The sequence below is a fragment of the Dendrobates tinctorius genome, unplaced genomic scaffold (genome assembly GCF_039654945.1).
Source record: "Dendrobates tinctorius isolate UK_male_01 unplaced genomic scaffold, ASM3965494v1 ptg000015l, whole genome shotgun sequence".
NCBI lineage: Eukaryota > Metazoa > Chordata > Amphibia > Anura > Dendrobatidae > Dendrobates > Dendrobates tinctorius.
This window is the reverse complement of record NW_027361683.1, coordinates 36,678,333-36,696,736: the sequence shown is the minus strand read 5'-3', so window position 1 is coordinate 36,696,736 and position 18,404 is coordinate 36,678,333. Positions and strand designations below refer to the sequence as shown.

General features: G+C 44.1%; 1 protein-coding gene and 1 long non-coding RNA gene across 2 annotated transcripts in view; one reads left to right on the top strand and one right to left on the bottom strand.

The window, feature by feature from the left end:
• The first annotated feature begins 224 nt into the window (after positions 1–224).
• On the top strand, positions 225–10,723 carry LOC141076282 (uncharacterized). Its single transcript, XR_012227450.1, has 2 exons — positions 225–640; positions 10,483–10,723. It is a non-coding gene; the product is annotated as an uncharacterized lncRNA (long non-coding RNA).
• Positions 10,724–10,731: 8 nt separating this feature from the next.
• Positions 10,732–18,404, bottom strand: part of PPP1R8 (protein phosphatase 1 regulatory subunit 8) — a 42,204-nt gene continuing 34,531 nt past the window's right edge. Inside the window, exons 5-7 of the mRNA XM_073563650.1 lie at positions 13,459–13,603; positions 13,187–13,251; positions 10,732–11,544 (exon numbers count right to left, since the gene is read on the bottom strand). Coding sequence (XP_073419751.1) covers positions 11,203–11,544; positions 13,187–13,251; positions 13,459–13,603 — 552 coding nt within the window. The 3' untranslated portion in view covers positions 10,732–11,202. The remainder of the gene's footprint in view (positions 11,545–13,186; positions 13,252–13,458; positions 13,604–18,404) is intronic.

Here is an 18,404-nt window from a genome sequence, read left to right as displayed (position 1 = left end):
GCTGTTCACACTATGGCAATGCACAGCATCCTGGTTAACAGCCTTGCAGTGACACCCTTCTATTAGCTCAGGCGGGCTGCCCAGTGCTATCAAATGCATGCCATGTGAACAGACACCACAGTTTACAAGACCAAATGGGCCCAACTGCACCCTGAATAAAAAGTGCAAAAAACATTAAAAAATGTGTATTAGCTGATATTTTGGCCAAAATATGTGAGCCTGTTTCTGAGTTGGAAAATCCATCCTGTCTGGCCTATACTATTACTGGTGGTTCAGTCCCTCTGTCCTTGTTCACATTTACGTCACTTGACAAGTGGAAAGGTTTTAAATACAAGAGTTAGGACTGTCCCACAAGGGTTGCCGTGACGTGGCGGGATGGCTTCTACATTATTTTGATCAAAATTATGTTAACTAAATACCCTTATTATTACTATTATTACTACCTTCATGCAATTTTTGCAATATATTTTTTTACTTTTTTATTCCAGGATATTTGTTTTGTGTTTTGCTTTTGGTTTTCTCAGGTTGCTGCCTTGCAAACCTGTTCTGCCGATGCCTGGTGCCGAAGAGCCCAAGAGATGCCCACCGCAAGAGTAGAGTGTGCTCTGATCCCTGCTGGAACCGGTGCGCCTCTGATGCGGTAAGACTCCTGAATAGTCAAACTAATCCACCTGGCTATGGTCAATCTTGAGGTAGCGAGTCCCTTCCTGCGCCCCTCCTTAGAGCTCTCACCAGGTCCAACGTATGAAGAGCCTTTTCCACACGGTGTACCGGTGCTGGACAAAAAGAGGGCAAGACAATATCCTCATTAATGTGAAACGAGGAAGCGACCTTTGGCAGAAAAGGAGAAGCTGGTCTGAGAACCACCTTATCTTTGTGGAAGATCAGAAACGGGGCTTGGCAGGATAGAGCTGCCAGCTCCGAGACCCACCTGATTGAAGTTATAGCCACAAAAAACACTACCTTCCAGGAAAGGTATGACAAAGAGACATCCTGTAGCAGTTCAAATGGAGCTTCCTGCAGAACACTGAGAACCAGGTTAAGGTCCCAGGCATCCAGGGGTGCCCTATAGGGAGGTACCAAGTGGGAGACTCCCTGGATGAAAGTCTACCTGTAGATTGGTAGCAATCCTGCACTGGAACAGGACAGATAAGGCCGATATCTGTCTCCTGAGGGAACTTGGGGCTAAACCTGAGTCTAGGCCAGACTGAAGAAAGGTCAAGATGTTGGGAATAGAGAATCTCAGTGGAGAATAACCGTGGTCCCGACACCAGGTGAAGAAAACCTTCCAGGTGTGGTGGTAAATACGTGCTGAGGCGGGCTCCCGGGCGCTAACCATTGTAGCAACCATATTGTGGCCGAACCCAGCCTAGGTTAGAATCCAAGTTTCAACAGCCAAGCCGTCAAACACAGGGCCCCTGAGTGACATCATTCTAAAAACTGGACCCCTCAAGGTGCTCAAAACTACATTCGAGAAGTTCATTAACCCTTTACGTGCTTCACAGGAACTGAAGCAATGTGGAAGGAAAAAATTAACATTCAACTTTCTTTTTTCAAAAAAATTAGTTCAGAACCAATTTTTTTTATTTTCAGAAGTGTTCAAAGAGAAAATGAACCACAAAATTTGTTGTGCAATTTCTCTTGAATGCGCCAATGCCCCATATGTGGGGGTAAACCACTTTTTGGGCGCACGGCAGAGCTTGGAAGGGAAGGAGTGCCTTTTGACTTTTTCAACGCAGATTTGACTGGAATAGAGATCGGACGCCATGTTGCGTTTGGAGCGCCCCTGATGTACCTAAACAGTGGAAACCCCCCACAAGTGACACCATTTTGGAAACTAGACCCCCTAAGGAACTTATCTAGATCTCGTTTATAACGAGATCTAAAAATGGCAGTTTGGAGAAGGCACCCTTCAAATATCAAGGACCTGGAGCAGTTTGCCAAAGAAGAATGGTCTAAAATTCCAGCTGAGCATTGTAAGAAACTCATTGATGGTTACCGGAAGCGGTTGGTCGCAGTTATTTTGGCTAAAGGTTGTGCAACCAAGTATTAGGCTGAGGGTGCCAATACTTTTGTCTGGCCCATTTTTGGAGCTTTGTGTGAAATGGTCAATGTTTTGCTTTTTGCTTCATCCTCCTTTGTGTTTTTTCATTTAAGACAAATTAAATGAAGATAATACCAAAGAATGTGTTTGCAGTCATTTTCAGAAAGAAACTGAGTATTATCTGACAGAATTGCAGGGGTGTCAATACTTTTGGCCAAAACTGTATATATATTTATATATTCTTTTGTTTCTTTATTAAACCTGTGTGATTTTACTGTATCGTGCACGGAATTGCCAGCTTTTCTAAAGGACACCAGGTGCGTATTTCTCGCAAGTCACACATCTGGTACGTGTGTAATGCATTTTTTTACGCACCCATAGACTTGCATTGGCGTACCACGGGCGTAGTACGCTGAAAATCGCTGCATGCTGCGGTTGGCACGGATCGTAAAATATAAGCGAGAAATATACGGCTGATGGGAGCTACCCCATAGAGAATCATTGGTCCGTGTGCAATGCGTTTTTTAACGCCTCTCACTCGTCCGTATTTCTCTCTAGTGTGACACCGGCCTAAGAAGGAAATCCTCTGAGCTGAAACAGGGGATGATTTCTTCAGATTGACCAACCACCCTAGCGGGAAAGAGTATCTAGCGTTATGCTGACACTCTCCTCGCATGCCTGAAATGAAGGGCCCTTGACCAAGAGGTCGTCTAAGTAGGGTAAGATGACTGTGCCCCGGGAGTGCAGGATGGCCATGACGACCGCCATGACCTTTGTGAACACTCTGGGGGCGGTGGCCAGTCCGAAGGGCAGTGCTGCGAATTGGAAATGTAGGTTGTTGATGGTGAAGCGCAGAAACCTTTGATGCAGGGGAAAAATGGGGATGTGTAAGTAGGAGTCCTGGATGTCGATACAGGCCAAATATTCTCCCCGCCCCATGGCACATATGACTGAAAGGAGAGACTCCATCCAGAAATGTCTGATCCAGAAATTTGTTCAGGAGCTTCAAGTCCAGAATGGGCCTGACAGCTCTGTCTTTTTTGGGGACCATGAGCAGGCTGGAGTAGAACCCCTGATATTTTTCATTCTCCGGTACAGGAACAATGACTCCGTTGTGCTGGAGCAATTCGATGGCCTTGAGTAAAGCCCTTGCCTGGGCAACTACCTTGGGAGGCACTTGACAAATTCTACCTTGTACCCTGAGGACACCAGCTCTCTTACCCATGTGTCGTGTGTGACAGTGAGCCAGGCGTGGCAAAACCAAAGTAGGCGACCGCCTACCTTGCTGGTGTTGCCCTGAAATTGCCTCGAGTCATTTGGCTGAAGATCTCTGGGACCTCGGTCCCCTTGACCTGGGCTGGTGGGTACGCATTCTCCCCAACAGGTTAGTTCTATATGAGACCTGACAATCCCTGTCCTGGTTGGGCCGACCTGAAGCGACGGGATTGGTCGCTGCAGCCCACCCGGGGTTGCAAAAAGACCAAAACCGTGCCTGAAGTTGGTGATGAAACTGCTGTTTGACCCTTTGCTGAGGGAGAAAACTGCTCTTTCCCCCTGTGGAGTCAGAGATGAGCTGATCTAACTTCTCTCCGAATAGGCGACTGCTCTGATAAGGCAAGGAGGTCAGGGATTTCTTGGAGGTTGAGTTTGCCCGCCATGTCCTCAACCATAGAGCCCTCCTAATGGAGATCGCATTTGCAGCAGCGAGTGCTGCACAGTTGGCCGCATCCAAAGATGTATTGATTAAGTAGTCTCCGGCCAAAGTGATTTGATTTGCGATCTCTGATACCTCTGCTGGTTGGCCCATACCCTGCAAGGCTCTGTTCAATGATGCTGACCAAGAAATCATGGCCTTGGCTACCCAAGTTGCCGCCAACGAGGAAGAGAGTGCTGAACCTGATGCCTCAAACACTGAGCGAACCAGGCTCTCTGAGACGGTCAGTGGGATCCTTGATAGAGGAACCACTAGGTATGGATAAGAGGGTTTTTGAGGCCAAGCATGACACAGGTGGATCTACCGTTGAGGATTCTGCCCATTTTTTACGGAGATCAGCGGCGAACGGGTACCTCGCCTCGAGCGCCCACTGGCCTAAAACGCTTTTCTGGCCGCTCCCTGTGTTGTTGCACTATGTCCTCAAACTCGGGGTGAGAGCTAAATACTCTATGAGGCTGCTTTACTCACTTAAATGACACCTTGTGACCTGAGGACAAGGTGGAATCATCTTCAATCCCAAGTGTTTGGTTGACGGCCTCAATGAGACTGCCAACTGATTCCTGGCACCCTGGAGTACCCAAATCAAGCGGCTCGTCCGAGTCGTAATCTGAGCTTTGCTTGTTATCGACTACTGGTGAAGGCGAGCGAGAGGCAGTGCTTATGGATGCCGAGGCACCGGATGGACCAGGAGACGCTGTATGGGTTCGTTTCCCCTGCGTCTGCCTGGAGTGAGCGGCCCCTGTGAGGTGGAGGACCCCTCTAAGACAGGCGAGCCACTGTCCCTGCCCCTATCTGGGGCCCGAAGGGACCCGATTGCTCTAGTGACGCCATAGACTGCGACAGATAGGGCCCATTCCCGGGGACTTGGTACACTGGGCTCGGTTGCAGGGGAGGGCTCCTGGGTGCATTCGGAATAGCAGGCTTCGCATAATTGCTTGCTCTGCGCCTGCAGAAAAGCGGACCCAAAGGAGATGCATGCAGCGTATAGAAAGGTGTGCATCTTAACCTTTCTGGACATGCTGTATCTGCCAAGGAAACGCACTGTCGACCGCAGGACTGGAATATGCACGCTGTTTTCGCCTAGAGAGGCCTCTGATAAAAAGAACCGGGCCTACAGATAATTGGGGGGTAGCACCTACCCCAGTCCTGTGTCCCCTCACGTGCATCTGCAGAGCGCTGCTCCCGATTCAAAGTGCGTTCCTTGGCCGCCGGACAAAGGAGTTCTGTGGGCGGTACTTCCGCCTGTGGCCTAGCGTTGGTCCAAAGCTGAGGGCTAAATTTTTCACGTCCGGCTGAGTTACAGGGGGCGGGTCCGCCGGAAGTGACGCGTCACAGGGGGGTGGGACTTCCGCCCGTGGCCTAGCCACGACCGAAGCCAGGGACTGGATTTTCGGCATCCGCCCGCGATGGGGGGGTGGGCTCACCATACCCAGAGGCCTAGGCCGGGGACGCAATACATCCAGGATTTGGCGCTGGCCCCAGGGGAATGGGGATATGGATCGGAATACTGCTACAGGAGCCCTCCCAGGCCACCCTCCTCTGCAATCCCTCATGACGCTTCAGGTTAGAGGGGAGGGGGGGCTGCATAAAAGGACAGTGCAGGCACCCTAGCTCCATCTTCCCTACAGGGGATGAGAGGGACAGTCTGCCTCCTTCCATCACCGCAGTCTGGCATTGGTGATGCCGTGGGGGCCGCAAGGACTATTCCTCTGTACAGCCTAGGGCTTCAATACCTTAGGGTGGTCAGGGGTCAGTCCGGCATCATGTCTCACGTTGCAGGAGAGGATATGCGGAGACGACACTTGCACGTGTTCGCCCGTTGTTGGTTTGGGGATATCGGACCCTTTCAATAGGGTCTGTCTCCCCTGTCTCATCTTCATGGAAGAAAAAAAGTCTGGGAAAAAAGCCAGACGTGTGCCTCCAACGGATACTAAGCATGAACTGGTTTTGCCTGCAATCGGGGCAAGGGTGTATACGGCGGAGGAGGAGCGAACCTTTTTTTTTTCCATCTACCGTATATACTCTTGTATAAGCAGTTTTTTTAACCCCTTTTTGGGCTGAAAAAGACCCTTTCGGCTTATACACGAGTCATACACCTGAAAGCTGGCGAGGGAGGGGGAGCAGGAGACATGACAATCATCCTCCTGGCTGTATATCCAGCTCTGCTACATCATCTCAGTCCCGGCTGTCTGCATTTCCCTTCCTGATTTCTTCCCATAGGGGTGGAGCTGCATATTCATGACTTTAATGAGCGGTACCATGTGACCACACAGGAAGGGAGATGCAGACAGCCGGGACTGAGATGTAGCAGAGCCGGATATGCAGACACTGGGAGGGTGAGTAGGACTCGGGGAGGGTGAGCCAGCCATGCCATGTTCACCTCTCAGTCTCCCGGGTCCTGCAGAGAGCCGGCAATGCTGAGGAGCAGCAGCAGCTGATGAGAGGCGAGTATGTCATTTTTTTTTTTTTTTTTTTTTTTTAATAGCAGCAGCATTATGTGGAGCATATATATATTAACATGGAGTATGTTATGGGCCACCAATAACCTTTGTGCAGCATTATATGGGGCATATTTTAATATGGAGCAGCTTATGGGGTCACCAGCTTACTTTTATTAGTATCTATTTTTATTTTTGAAATTTACCAGTAGCTGCTTCATTTCCCACCCTAGGCTTATACACGAGTAAATAAGTTTTCCCAGTATTTTGTGGCAAAATTAGGGGGGGGGGTCAGCTTATACACGAGTATATATGGTACTTTGTGTCAGCCTCCTGGTGGCAGTAGCATACACCCACAGTCCTATGTCCACAGTCACAGTCCCCCAGGAGAAAAATGGTTTTGTAAATTTTGTTGTAAAACTGAGAAATCGCTTGTCAACTTTTAACCCTTAACTTCCTAACAAAAAAAAATTTGGTTTCCAAAATTGTGCTGCTGTAAAGTAGACATGTGGGAAATGTTATTTATTAAGAAATGTGTGACATATCTCTCTGATTTAAGGGCATAAAAATTTTATGTTTGAAAAGTGCAAATATTAAAAAATTTTCACTATTTCCATTTTTTCATAAACAAGTCATATCGAAGAAATTTTAACACTAACATGAAGTACAATATGTCACGAAAAAAACTGTCTCAGAATCAGCGGGATCCATTAAAGTGTTCCAGCGTTATAGCCTCATAAAGGAACAATGGTCAGAATTGTAAAAATTGTTCTGTCATTAAGCTGGAAAATGGCTGTTACTAAGGGGTTAATATAACCTCTTGAATTCGGTTTTTATTACTTTGAGGGATGCAGTTTTTAAATGGTACTTTAGGGTATTTTCAGACATATAGACCCCCTCAGTCACTTCAAATGTAACATGGGTCAAAGAAAATTCATTTTGTTGGAAAAATAAAAAGTTGCCACTTATCTTTTAACTCCTCAGGGAAAAAAAAAAATAAGCTGATAGTTATAAAATTGACAATTGGCAAATGTGATTTTATTATTTTGTGCAGTATCACTGCTTCTAGGGCATGAACATTCAAAGTTTCAAAATTGCAAATTGTTCCAAATTTATAAAGTGTATGATATTTTTCATGAATAAAGCAAATTATAGCGAAAAATTTGGCCTGGTCAGGAAGGCGAAAACAAGCAGAGAGGTTAAAAAGGTGTGGTTCAGAACTAGATTGCTGATGACCTATCCTTAGGCCGGGGTCACACGACCGTATATTCTCTCATCCAAGAGAATCGAGTCAATTATGCCAATGACACCCTGATCAAACTCTGATCGGAGATTGCCCAGAGCATCCGCATAGTGTGATCCGATTCTCTTGGAGGAGTAAACTGGAGCACACTGAGGAGCAGTCGGAAAACAAATATTCTCCATCTTCTCCATTGTGTGAGTGCGTGAAAATGTCATCCTAGTGTAGTCCCTTGTTTTCTATGCACCCACAGACTTGAATTGGTGAGTGTCTTTGGATTTCAGAGTGAAATCGCAGCATGCAAGTGGAAAAAAAAAAAATCTGTAATCGGCACTACCCATTGAACAACATAGGCCCGAGTGCTATCTGAATAAATATAAAGATAACACTTATCCAATTTATACGCTTCTGTGACCCTGGCCTTAGCAAAGGTCAATATCAAATCGATGGGGGTCTAACACCCAACACACCCAATTAGTTTATAGCGGGTCGCAGTGTACATATACTTCAATAGGAGCTGAGCTACAGTACCCTAAAATGGTACTTCGAGCAGTTGTGCAATCTGCCAATAGCTGATGATTAGGCGTGCTGGATAATACTAAATCCTGTACACAACTATGGTGTTCCACTCAATTCAGATCTGTCCGGCACTAGAGGGTAACCTCCATTCTATGCATGGCAAAAAAAATATTAGCAATCTAAAACAGAACTGATATAAAAAGCCAAATATCACATCATTTCACGTGATTTATGGGGAAAAACTTTTAGAATATAAAGTTTTCTTTGCATATTAGTATGTAATTGATTACTTAAAACGAATACAGTTCTCACCACTAATTAGAATTACATTTTACAGTTTATACATGTATTAAAATTACTTAAGTTAAATTGTAAAAAACCGCAGTGTTTCTCTCTACTGAACAAGTCTGAATTATACAATTCAGAACTGAAATTACAATTCAAGCTTGCTGACTTACAGATTTGCTTTCCATACATGATTACTGTAGTGTTGTTCTAGAATAAAAATGACCAAAGATCAGTGCAAGCATTGAGCGCCGGGAAGTAATGTTAATTTTTTTTTATAAGTTTTCTGATGGGTCCATGCATACGAGGATGAGGGTTGGTGCCAGTCATACCAAGATGCTATTAAAGAGAAATTAATATTCATTGCCCTCCACGCCCATGGGCATGGAATGCAGTGAATATTCAATTCTCTTAGCAGTGGGCACAGGAGTTAACCGCAGCAGCCAACTCCTGCCTCTGTGACCCGCTGCTCCACCGATGCCACTCTCCTACCTCAACACCACAGCCAGAGCCTGTACATCTAGACAATAAGAAGCACTCCCAATATTACTCCACATTTTTGGAGGAAAAAAAGTGTCTTAGGCCGGTTTCACATTTGCGTTTAGGGCCACCGCGTCGGCCTGCGCACGGCCGCCGCGCCTCCGGGTGCATGACGCTGCATGCGTCCCCTATCTTTTTCACTGAGGACACAGGCCGTGTGCAGTATGCGTTTGGCGGCGCCTGCGTCCTCTTGATGGTGCGCTGAGCGCAACAAATTGCAACAGGTTGCGTTTGGAGCTGGTCGGCGCACCGTCAAAAGGACGCAGCCAAAACGCATACTGTGCACGGCCTGCGTCCTCAGTGATAAAGATAGGGGACGCATGACGCATGCAGAGTCATGCGCCCGGAGGTGGAGCTACTGGCGAAGGCGCGGTAGGGGGCGGGGCTTAGCGGCGGCCGTGCGCAGGCCAACGCTGCGGCCCTAAACGCAAATGTGAAACCGGCCTTATACCGTATTTTTCAGACATTACAGACACTTGATCCCCTTCCCCTGCCTCCGGAACTCGACATCAACTCTGAAAGAACTTCTCAAATCCATCTTGCTCAGAGGAGACTCACTGCAGATGTCATGTTACACAGTATATCAAAGTTAGGCTCTGTGCACACGCTGCGGATTTTTCCGCGCGGATTTGTCAAAAACCGCAGGTCAAAAGGCCTGTGGTTTATCTGCAGTTTTCCCCTGCGGTTTGACACCTGTCATGGAGCAGGTGCCAAACCGCAGCGGAATCAGCACAAAGAATTGACATACTGTGGTTTTGAAAGCGCAGCAAAACCGCGCTGAAAAATCCACACCGTCTGCACAGCGGTTTTCAATTTTCATTGATTTTAATGGTACTGTAAAATCTGCAGGACCAAAACTGCTGCGGATCCACAGCAGAATCCGCAGCGTGTGCACACACCTTTAAAGTGAGGAGGGGGGAGAAGTTGTAAGGCGCAGGTAGAGAAAACAGGCAAAGGGAGAAATTAAAAAGATCTTTCTGAGCTTTCAAACAACTCTATTACAAGAAAAGAGAGCCAATTCCGATCCAGGCAACTCAGCACTGCTGTATAATTTCCTCCATGCGGCTGCAGCTTATCTGTGTGCTAACAAATAAATGGAGAGCAGGAAGAGCAGGAATACCACTCTGTGTACATGGAAGAGATCACTGCAGCTCATCTCCTCCCATCAGCTCCCAGTAAACTGAAAATTAAAGATAGAGCCTGCACAAAGAAAAACCGGTAAAAATGCAGGACACAAGATCAGATGTGGCGCTATTCCTCAGGTACGTATAGGACTGCTTATTCTGAAAAGTTACTTGAAAAAGAGCATTTACCGAGTTATAAATGCAGTTCTGGACTACAATACCAACGCATGGTACCCAGGAGCCTAAAAAACCAAAGCGGATGTATATTGGGTGTGATTAATCATACCCAAGAGCCTACCAATAGTATTCTAGCTATTTGCCATCAATGGAAAACGTGTTAAATCCTCTGGTTTAGAAAATGTTTTTTTTTTTCCATATACCCCAATAAGCACTTTTATAATGGAAGAAGTCATCAGAAAATTACCCATTGCTTAAATAAGGTTTGTGTGTCACATGCATAAAAAATAAACATTTTAATTTATTTTTTAGATAATGATCTTTCTTTGGTAATTTAATTGTTTTTTATCTTGCACCACAGTGACTGGCCTTGTTTAGACATTTACTTCCTGTCATTTCAGGAAGCATTCAGCCAAGCTCCTCAGCGGAGGTAGGACCAGAATGACCGCTAACACCGCTGAAACACTGGATCCACCAATGACATTTGGCGACGTCAGAGCTCCATCTCCCTTCACAATGATTTTTGCACAGTTTCAGATGTTTCAGCACAAAGACATAGGGTTATGTGTTTATGTACACATGAAACATTTTCTTTAGGCTATTGTACAGAAAATATAAAAAAAAAAAAAAAAAAGACAAATGTATCAGCGTTAGACTGAAAGTATATCTAATTTTACAGATTGTTAAAACCACATGACATATACAAAATCCGTAACTGTACATATGTATGAGGGGGTGTAATTCATTATAATAGCCTATTTTCTGAAAGGAAAAAAAAAAAGCTTCTCTCCAAGGTGAAATGACGAGCTCTGTCCAATGCTCCATTTGCGGGAATTCGTTTTGGGCAAGCCAGGTGGCTGCACACACACTTTGGACAGAAGGTGGAATGCCTCTCAGCTGTGTAGAAAGCATCCTACATTCCTTAATACAGCGGATTCAATACGGGAATATACTGAGCATTTATACAAAGCAGTGTGTTCATCAAAAATGTCATCCATGAGGTCCAGTTCATTCTATTGTATAACCCAGAATACAGCTGTGAGGGTGTCAGCAAGAAAGCCACAATTTCCAGACTCCACACTGTGTTCGTCTACCTGTATATAATCGTTTGTAAAGGCTTTTTAAATAAGGGGTGTGGGCTTTTTCCCAGGCCATGCCTCTTTTGCATACTTCTTTTTCTTCGGCTCATTAACAGTTTCTGCAGTGAAGCTGGATGAAGTAGGAGCAACAGTGATGGGGGCAGCAGTGGGTGTAGTTGGTGCAATATCCACTTCTGGTGCCAAGTTGGGGAAAGGCATGCCTCCCATCAGAGCTGTACCATGACCACCTGCTGTCTGTGCTCCTGATTCAGCATGAGTGGGAGGTAGTCCACCATACAAGCCTCCAGAAAACGGGAAGTTCTGCACGCGACGTCCCACAGAGTCTTCTAAGCTGAGAGCGCCAGAGGTTTCAATTTTCTTTTTCTGTGGGATTAGCAGCAGAAATTTGTAAAGGTAAAATCAGAAGAACAGTGGAAATAATAATATGAGCTCTACACACCTCTCAGAATGTCAGGTTTTTGTAATGTAAAAACAAAAAACTCATACTAACAATTCATTTCTAGAAGGATTTTCCGGACATTTTCTTAGTCACATTTTACAGCACAAGCCATTGTCCATAAACAGCTTATAACACAGCAAATCATTCTCATTATTGAAAGTTATCAATAAGCAGAAGGATAAAACATTTCCTAAGAATTAGATGTATCATGGAACAGTATGAAGACACTTGTCAAGAAGTGGCTTAAATTTGGCAAAAGTGACATTACCTAGAACTAGTTGCCTCTTAGAAATAGATGAAAAGACAAGAAAATTAGTCCCGGAGGCCTACAGCAACATTAAAGGGTTTGTCAGTCCAACATGATAAGTCTGCAGTCACTCTATGTGACTGTAGACTTATGAATCTCCCCAGCGCACGCACTGTGCTCTGTGAAGATTCTCTTGTTTCTGAGTCAGGACCGACAGGTACGTATGTGTTATGCATTCTCCTGGGAAGATCCCGACCAGTGGGTGCAACCTCGCTCCATACACTTGTATTGACCAAGGCCATGCACCGTCTAGTGAAGTGGCCCTTGCACCATACAATTATATGGAGCGAGGCTGCGCAGGAATTTCTGACAAAGACTGGTTGGGCACTACATATGACAAGCTAGACAAATATTCTTCTTACAAAAGAAAACATCCAAGCTCATCTATGTCTTGCCAAAACCTACATCAAGCCTGTCAAATGCATGTGGGAAAACATGTTATGGTCTGATGAGACCAAGGCTGAACGTTTTGGCCAAAATTCCAAAAGGTATTTCTGCATGATCACACCAAGTAGCCTACAAAAAAAAAGAAAGAAAGAAAGAAATGACTTCACCAGAAGATCACAGTTTTGGAATGGCCCAGCATGAGCAGAGACCTGAATCCAAAGAAAAACTTTTGGGTTGCCCTGAAAAGAGCGCTACACACAGGAGATACTCTCACTACTGAACAAATGTTGAGTGTTACTACAAGAGTGGACAAAGACTGGCGATTCTAGATGTATCATGCTGAGATATCCTACCCTTCCTGTCATAAATCCAAAGGGTACATTAACAAAGTGTTAGTTTAGATTATGCATATTTTATTTATGCAACCACAACATTTTGGTTCTTTATTTTTTCCACCCAAAACAACTTCAGTTCATTCTTCAATTGAATTGTACACACATTGCATTTAGGCTGCAAAAATACACAGCGTTTTACAGTACCAGCAAAGTGAATGAGATTTCTGAAATCTCATGTACACGCTGCTGGGTTTTTTTTTTTTTTTCTCTCCTTGCAGATTTCAAGCAGTTTCTAATATGCAGCATTTCAATCCTTGTTTTTCACGCAAAAGAATGGGGGAGGAGGAGTAATGCATGCAGCATTTTTCCTGCAGAAAGTACTTAGCATGTGAACAAACCCTGAAGGTGGAAAAAGTTCTGAGGTGATTATTCTTGGTATAATATTTTTTTCTTAAATGATACACCTGGCATTTTAACAGAGGTGTGTAGACTTTTCATACTGTAAAAGATAAGATTTCACCAAGAAATAAAACCTACCTTCACTGGTACTACTGCTGTCTGCACCATGTTCCTGAAACGCCCGACTGAAGGGTCTACATCCTCTGTTAGTAAAAGAAAAATTAATTTATAGCGTGAGTGTAGATTTACAGGTTTAATTCAAAAACTTTTACTATGGCTTAGTCAGTTTCAATTATGCCTTCATAAAAAAATAAATAAATTAAAAAAAACACAATTGGGAGAAAAAAATTACATTCATGGCCTTAAACTGTCCACTACAATGTGTATACGTCCTCCATGCATTGCCTCACCTGGATTAATAACCTCATCGTCTTCACTAAAGGTGACTCTGTAATTCCTCTTCTTTCTTCTAGATCTTTGGATGTCCAAGTTGCCCTCTTCTATGGTTAATGTGGATATTCTCTTGTTATGAGCTGTGTTGAACTCTGTAAGATTCTACAAAAAGAAATTGAGTTTTTAATCCAATGTGCATTTGAGACCCGTCTATATAATATAATTTGCCATTTTCTCATTCTATGGCCCTATTCAGACATCAAAGACATAAAAAAGGCAATTTTCATAAGTACAGTTTTTACAATCAGCTTTTTTTTCTGCATATGAGAAGGTTTCTCAGGCATCTCCTATGAAACATGAAAATCGGACAGCACACAAGTGCTAATTTTTTTTTGCGGCACCTTGGGTTTGCACTGACAAACGAACACGTGATCAGTCCCATAGACTAATAGTGTGAGTTGTGTGAAAAATATGGATAGAACACATACATTAAAATTGACATCTGAATGATGCCTAAATCATTGTTTCATGTCATACGGTTTTGTTTGCAATAAACATATTTCAAAAACTTGCGAGGTAAAATGATGAACGTGTTAATAAATAGGCTTTGTACCTAAATCAGATTTTTCCAATGCAGTCTAAGATACTGAATGGCATATTTACGTAGTCAAATGCCTGGCTATCATTTTCAACACAGCTCCACTCCAAGCTTTGCAGTCCTTTCCAGCAATTATGCAGAGGTCCGAGAAAATATGCTCCAGAATTTTATGGGGGAATGCAAACATTAACTAAAACAGAAACGGGTCATTCCATGTCACACGATCTAAATCTGAATTTTTTTTTTACCTGATCTCTTAGAATATTTATTTTCTTTGTTGTTTTAGAAGTGCTACTTTAGTGAATTAAAAATATAAAGTTTTTTATCTTCATTTGTTAATTGGTACTAATCTCACCCATCCTGGTATATGCCCCCCCCTCATCCCCATCCTGTTATGCATGGCCTCCTCATCCCCATCCTGGTATAACCCCCTCATCCCTATACTGGTATGAATGGCCCCCTCATCCCCATCCTGGTATGCATGGCCTCCTCATCCCCATCCTGGTATGCATGGCCTCCTCATCCCCATCCTGGTATAACCCCCTCATCCCCATATGCATGGCCTCCTCATCCCCATCCTGGTATGCATGGCCTCCTCATCCCCATCCTGGTATGCATTGTACCCTCTCATCCCCATCCTGGTATACACATACTACATAATCACTAAGGGTATGTGCACACGTTGCGGATTGCTGTGCGGATCCACAGCGGATGTGGACCTGCAGATCCACAAGAGAACACAGTACCATGTTATCCTATGGAAAAAAAAAAAAACAAAACGCTGTGCACATGCTGCGGAAAAATCCACACGGAAACGCAGCGGTTTATTTCCCGCAGCATGTCTATTCTTTGTGCGGAATCCGCAGCGTTTTTACACCCATTCCATTATAGGAATCCACAGGTGTAAAAACGCAGGCCAAAATCCACACAAAATACGAGGGGATTTTCACCTGCGGATTCTGCAAAAAATAGATTCCACGCGGAAAAATCAGCAACGTGTGCACTTACTCTAAGGTTGGACTCACCAATCTGAATATCTTTCATCTTACCTCCACCAATTCTAAGCTTAGTGTTCTGGTTCGCTGTACATATGCTTCATCACAATTGTAAAACCTTTCAGTGTATCCACTATAGATTTATCTAATGATTTGCCTGGTTTAAGATTTGGACAAGTCATGAAACATTTTTCCTTTTAATTAGGAAAATATAAATCCTACACTTTCAGACCACAGGCTGGCCAAGAATGTATTCAAAGAGAAAATGTACAATATGATATGTTTTAATATTTATTAATAACATAATAGCACAACAGAATACTAAAACAATTACACAAGAGAAAAAACTAAATCTAAAATATATGTATGATGGGGGCCGGATCTGTCAAATGAATAGGTATATAGTGGAAAATAAATATGCCAAATAAATTATAAGAAAAGAAGACATGGCAGAAAGCAAAGCTGCTGTACATGAACAATTGACAAATAAGTAACAAAATCCATCAGGTCGTAAGATAAGGTGCATAATGTAATTTGAAGATATAAATGCCAATATTGCCTTAACAAAAAAAATGCATGATAAAAAAATGGATATAACACATATGTTGAACTAAATGTACAGCAGATATAGAGGCAAAAATCAATAGAAAAAATACATAAAGAGTAAAAAGCTATATCAACCAAAGTGACATACTACTACTGATTGCCAAACATATGATAAAGTGCATTAATGAAAAAGGTGATTAGTGCGATCATTTCAGGAAGTACCAATACTGCCATAATTACATTATTGGTAATATTCATATAAGAAATATATCATTGATATACAAATGGATACAAGGCAAATACTGGGCTGAATATACAGCAGGCAAAAATCAATGAAGAAAATACATGATGAAAATGAAAAACACCAGTGACAACACTGCCCCCTCACACCACTCCAACGCATGTTTTGCTATCGCTTCGTCAGGGAGTCCTCCTTTGTCATTAGGCAATCAGTAGTATGACACGTTGGTTGATATAGCTTTAACGCTTATGTATTTTTTCTATTGGTTTGTGCCTCTGCTCTGTCTGCCGTATATTTAGTTCAACATATTTCTTATATCCATCTGTATTAATCATAAATATTAAGGCAATATTGGCATTTACATCTTCAAATAATCGCACTATTACTCAACTATCTTATTAAAGGGAACCTGTCACCAGTTTTCGCCGACAAGCATTACCGCCACCGCCTTTCAGGGCTGATATACAGCCTTTTATAATGCTGTAGATAAGCCCAAACCCCAACCTTGTAAGAGAAGAAAATAGAATTAGACTTACCGGTAATTCAGTTTCTAGAAACCTTCCACGACAGCATAGGAGGTTGTCTCCACTCCCTAAAGGGGGACAGGAAGTACGAGAGGTTAAAAGGTCCCACCCACCTCCCTCTCACCAGTGACTTATAACTGATTACCATAGCACCGGTTACCTTAAGATTCTCAGAATTTTGTCCACGAATGCAGGGAGGGAAATAGTGGTGTCGTGGAAGGTTTCTAGAAACCGAATTACTGGTAAGTCTAATTCTATTTTCTCTAGCAACCTTCCACGACAGCATAGGAGGAGGAGGCATAACAACCTATACTGCACTAGGGGGGGGACAACGGCCTGAAGAACTTTTCGGCCAAAGACTAGATCCCTGTTGGACACAAGGTCCAACCTGTAGTGTTTAGTGAAAGTATGTAAGGAGGACCAGGTTGCTGCCTTACAAATCTGCTCCGAAGTCTCAGCCCATGAAGTAGAGGTAGATCGTGTTGAATGCGCTTTGATCCCCTAGGGGGAGCGATGTTTTGCGCCAGGTATGCTTCGGAGATGGCTTTCTTAATCCAATTGGCAATGGTGTTTTTTGCTACCTTCTTTCCCTTGTTTGGACCAGAAGTATGGATAAATAGGTTGTTATCAATTCTATAGGGTTTGGTACACTCTAAGTAGTAGAGAATTATGCGCCTCACATCCACCGTATGAAACACCTTTTCCTTAGGGTTTGCTGGGTTTTGACAAAATGAGGGAAGAATGATTTCCTGCGATCTATGGAAATCAGACACAACCTTTGGTAGGAACGATGGATCAAGGGAAAGAACTATGGAATCGTCCCTAATGGTTAGGTAGGGATCCCTGATTGAGAGAGCTTGAAGCTCTCCTATTCGCCTTGCCGAGGTTATCGCTATAAGGAAGGCCATTTTACAGGAGAGCAGCTGAGAAGTACAGGATGGCAGGGGCTCAAAGGGTGATTGAGTGAGTCCCGTAAGTACCACATTCAAGTCCCAAGGTGGAATGGCGACTAGCCTTTTTGGATGTAGCCTAGTGGCTGATGTGATGAATCTTTTTATCCACCTGTTGTTGGCCAAGTCACAGTCGGAGATTGAACTTAATGCTGATATCTGAACTTTAAGCATGCTGTGTTTTAGACCTAGCTCAAGCCCCCTCTGTAGGAAATCCAGGATACGGGAAATGTTAGGGTTTTCTGGGTCAGGCAAATCTGGCAGACACCATGAGGAAAACTTTTTCCATATTTTGTTATAAATAGCAATGGTGACCGGTTTCCGAGATTTCTGGAGGGTTTTTATTACTGCTTCTGATAGCCCCCTGGCCCTCAGGATCTAGGTCTCAGTAACCAGGCAGCTAACTTCATTCCCCAGAGGTTTGGGTGATGTAGAGGGCCCTGCAAGAGAAGGTCGTCTTCCAGGGGTAGGTGGAATGGCCCGTCTACCTGTAGCTCCATAATTAGAGAGTACCAGCTCCTCTTTGGCCATAGCGGGGCTACTAGAATGGTTTGGGTCCGATCCTCCCGGATTTTCCTCAGGGATGCGGCAAGGATTGGAACTGGCGGGAATGCATACGCCAGACGAAATCTCCATCTGTGGGCGAAGGCATCTACCCCCAGGGATCTGTCTCTGGGGTTCAGGGAGAAGTAGTTTCTCACTCGGGCATTTTCTCTTGAGGCCAGTAGATCCACCTCTGGAAGACCCCACCTGTTGACCAGCCTCTGAAAGACTTTTTGGTTTAGGCTCCACTCTCCAGGCTGGATGCATTTTCTGCTCAAGAAATCTGCTTGAAGATTGGAGGTACCCTTTAGGTGGACTGCTGTTAGAGAACGGAGGTGTCTTTGGCCCAGCAAAATATTCGACCAGAAAGGCCCTCTAGGCTGCTGGATCTCGTGCCGCCTTGGTGTCTGAGATGGGCCACTGTTGCTACGTTGTCCGAATAGACTCTGGTATGATGGCCCTGGACTAGGTGTCTTGCTGCCAGAAGAGCTTTGAGGATTTTGCGCTCATTTTCTGGCTCCACAACCCATGGAATGGTTGTTGGGACACCACAGCTCCCCAGCCTT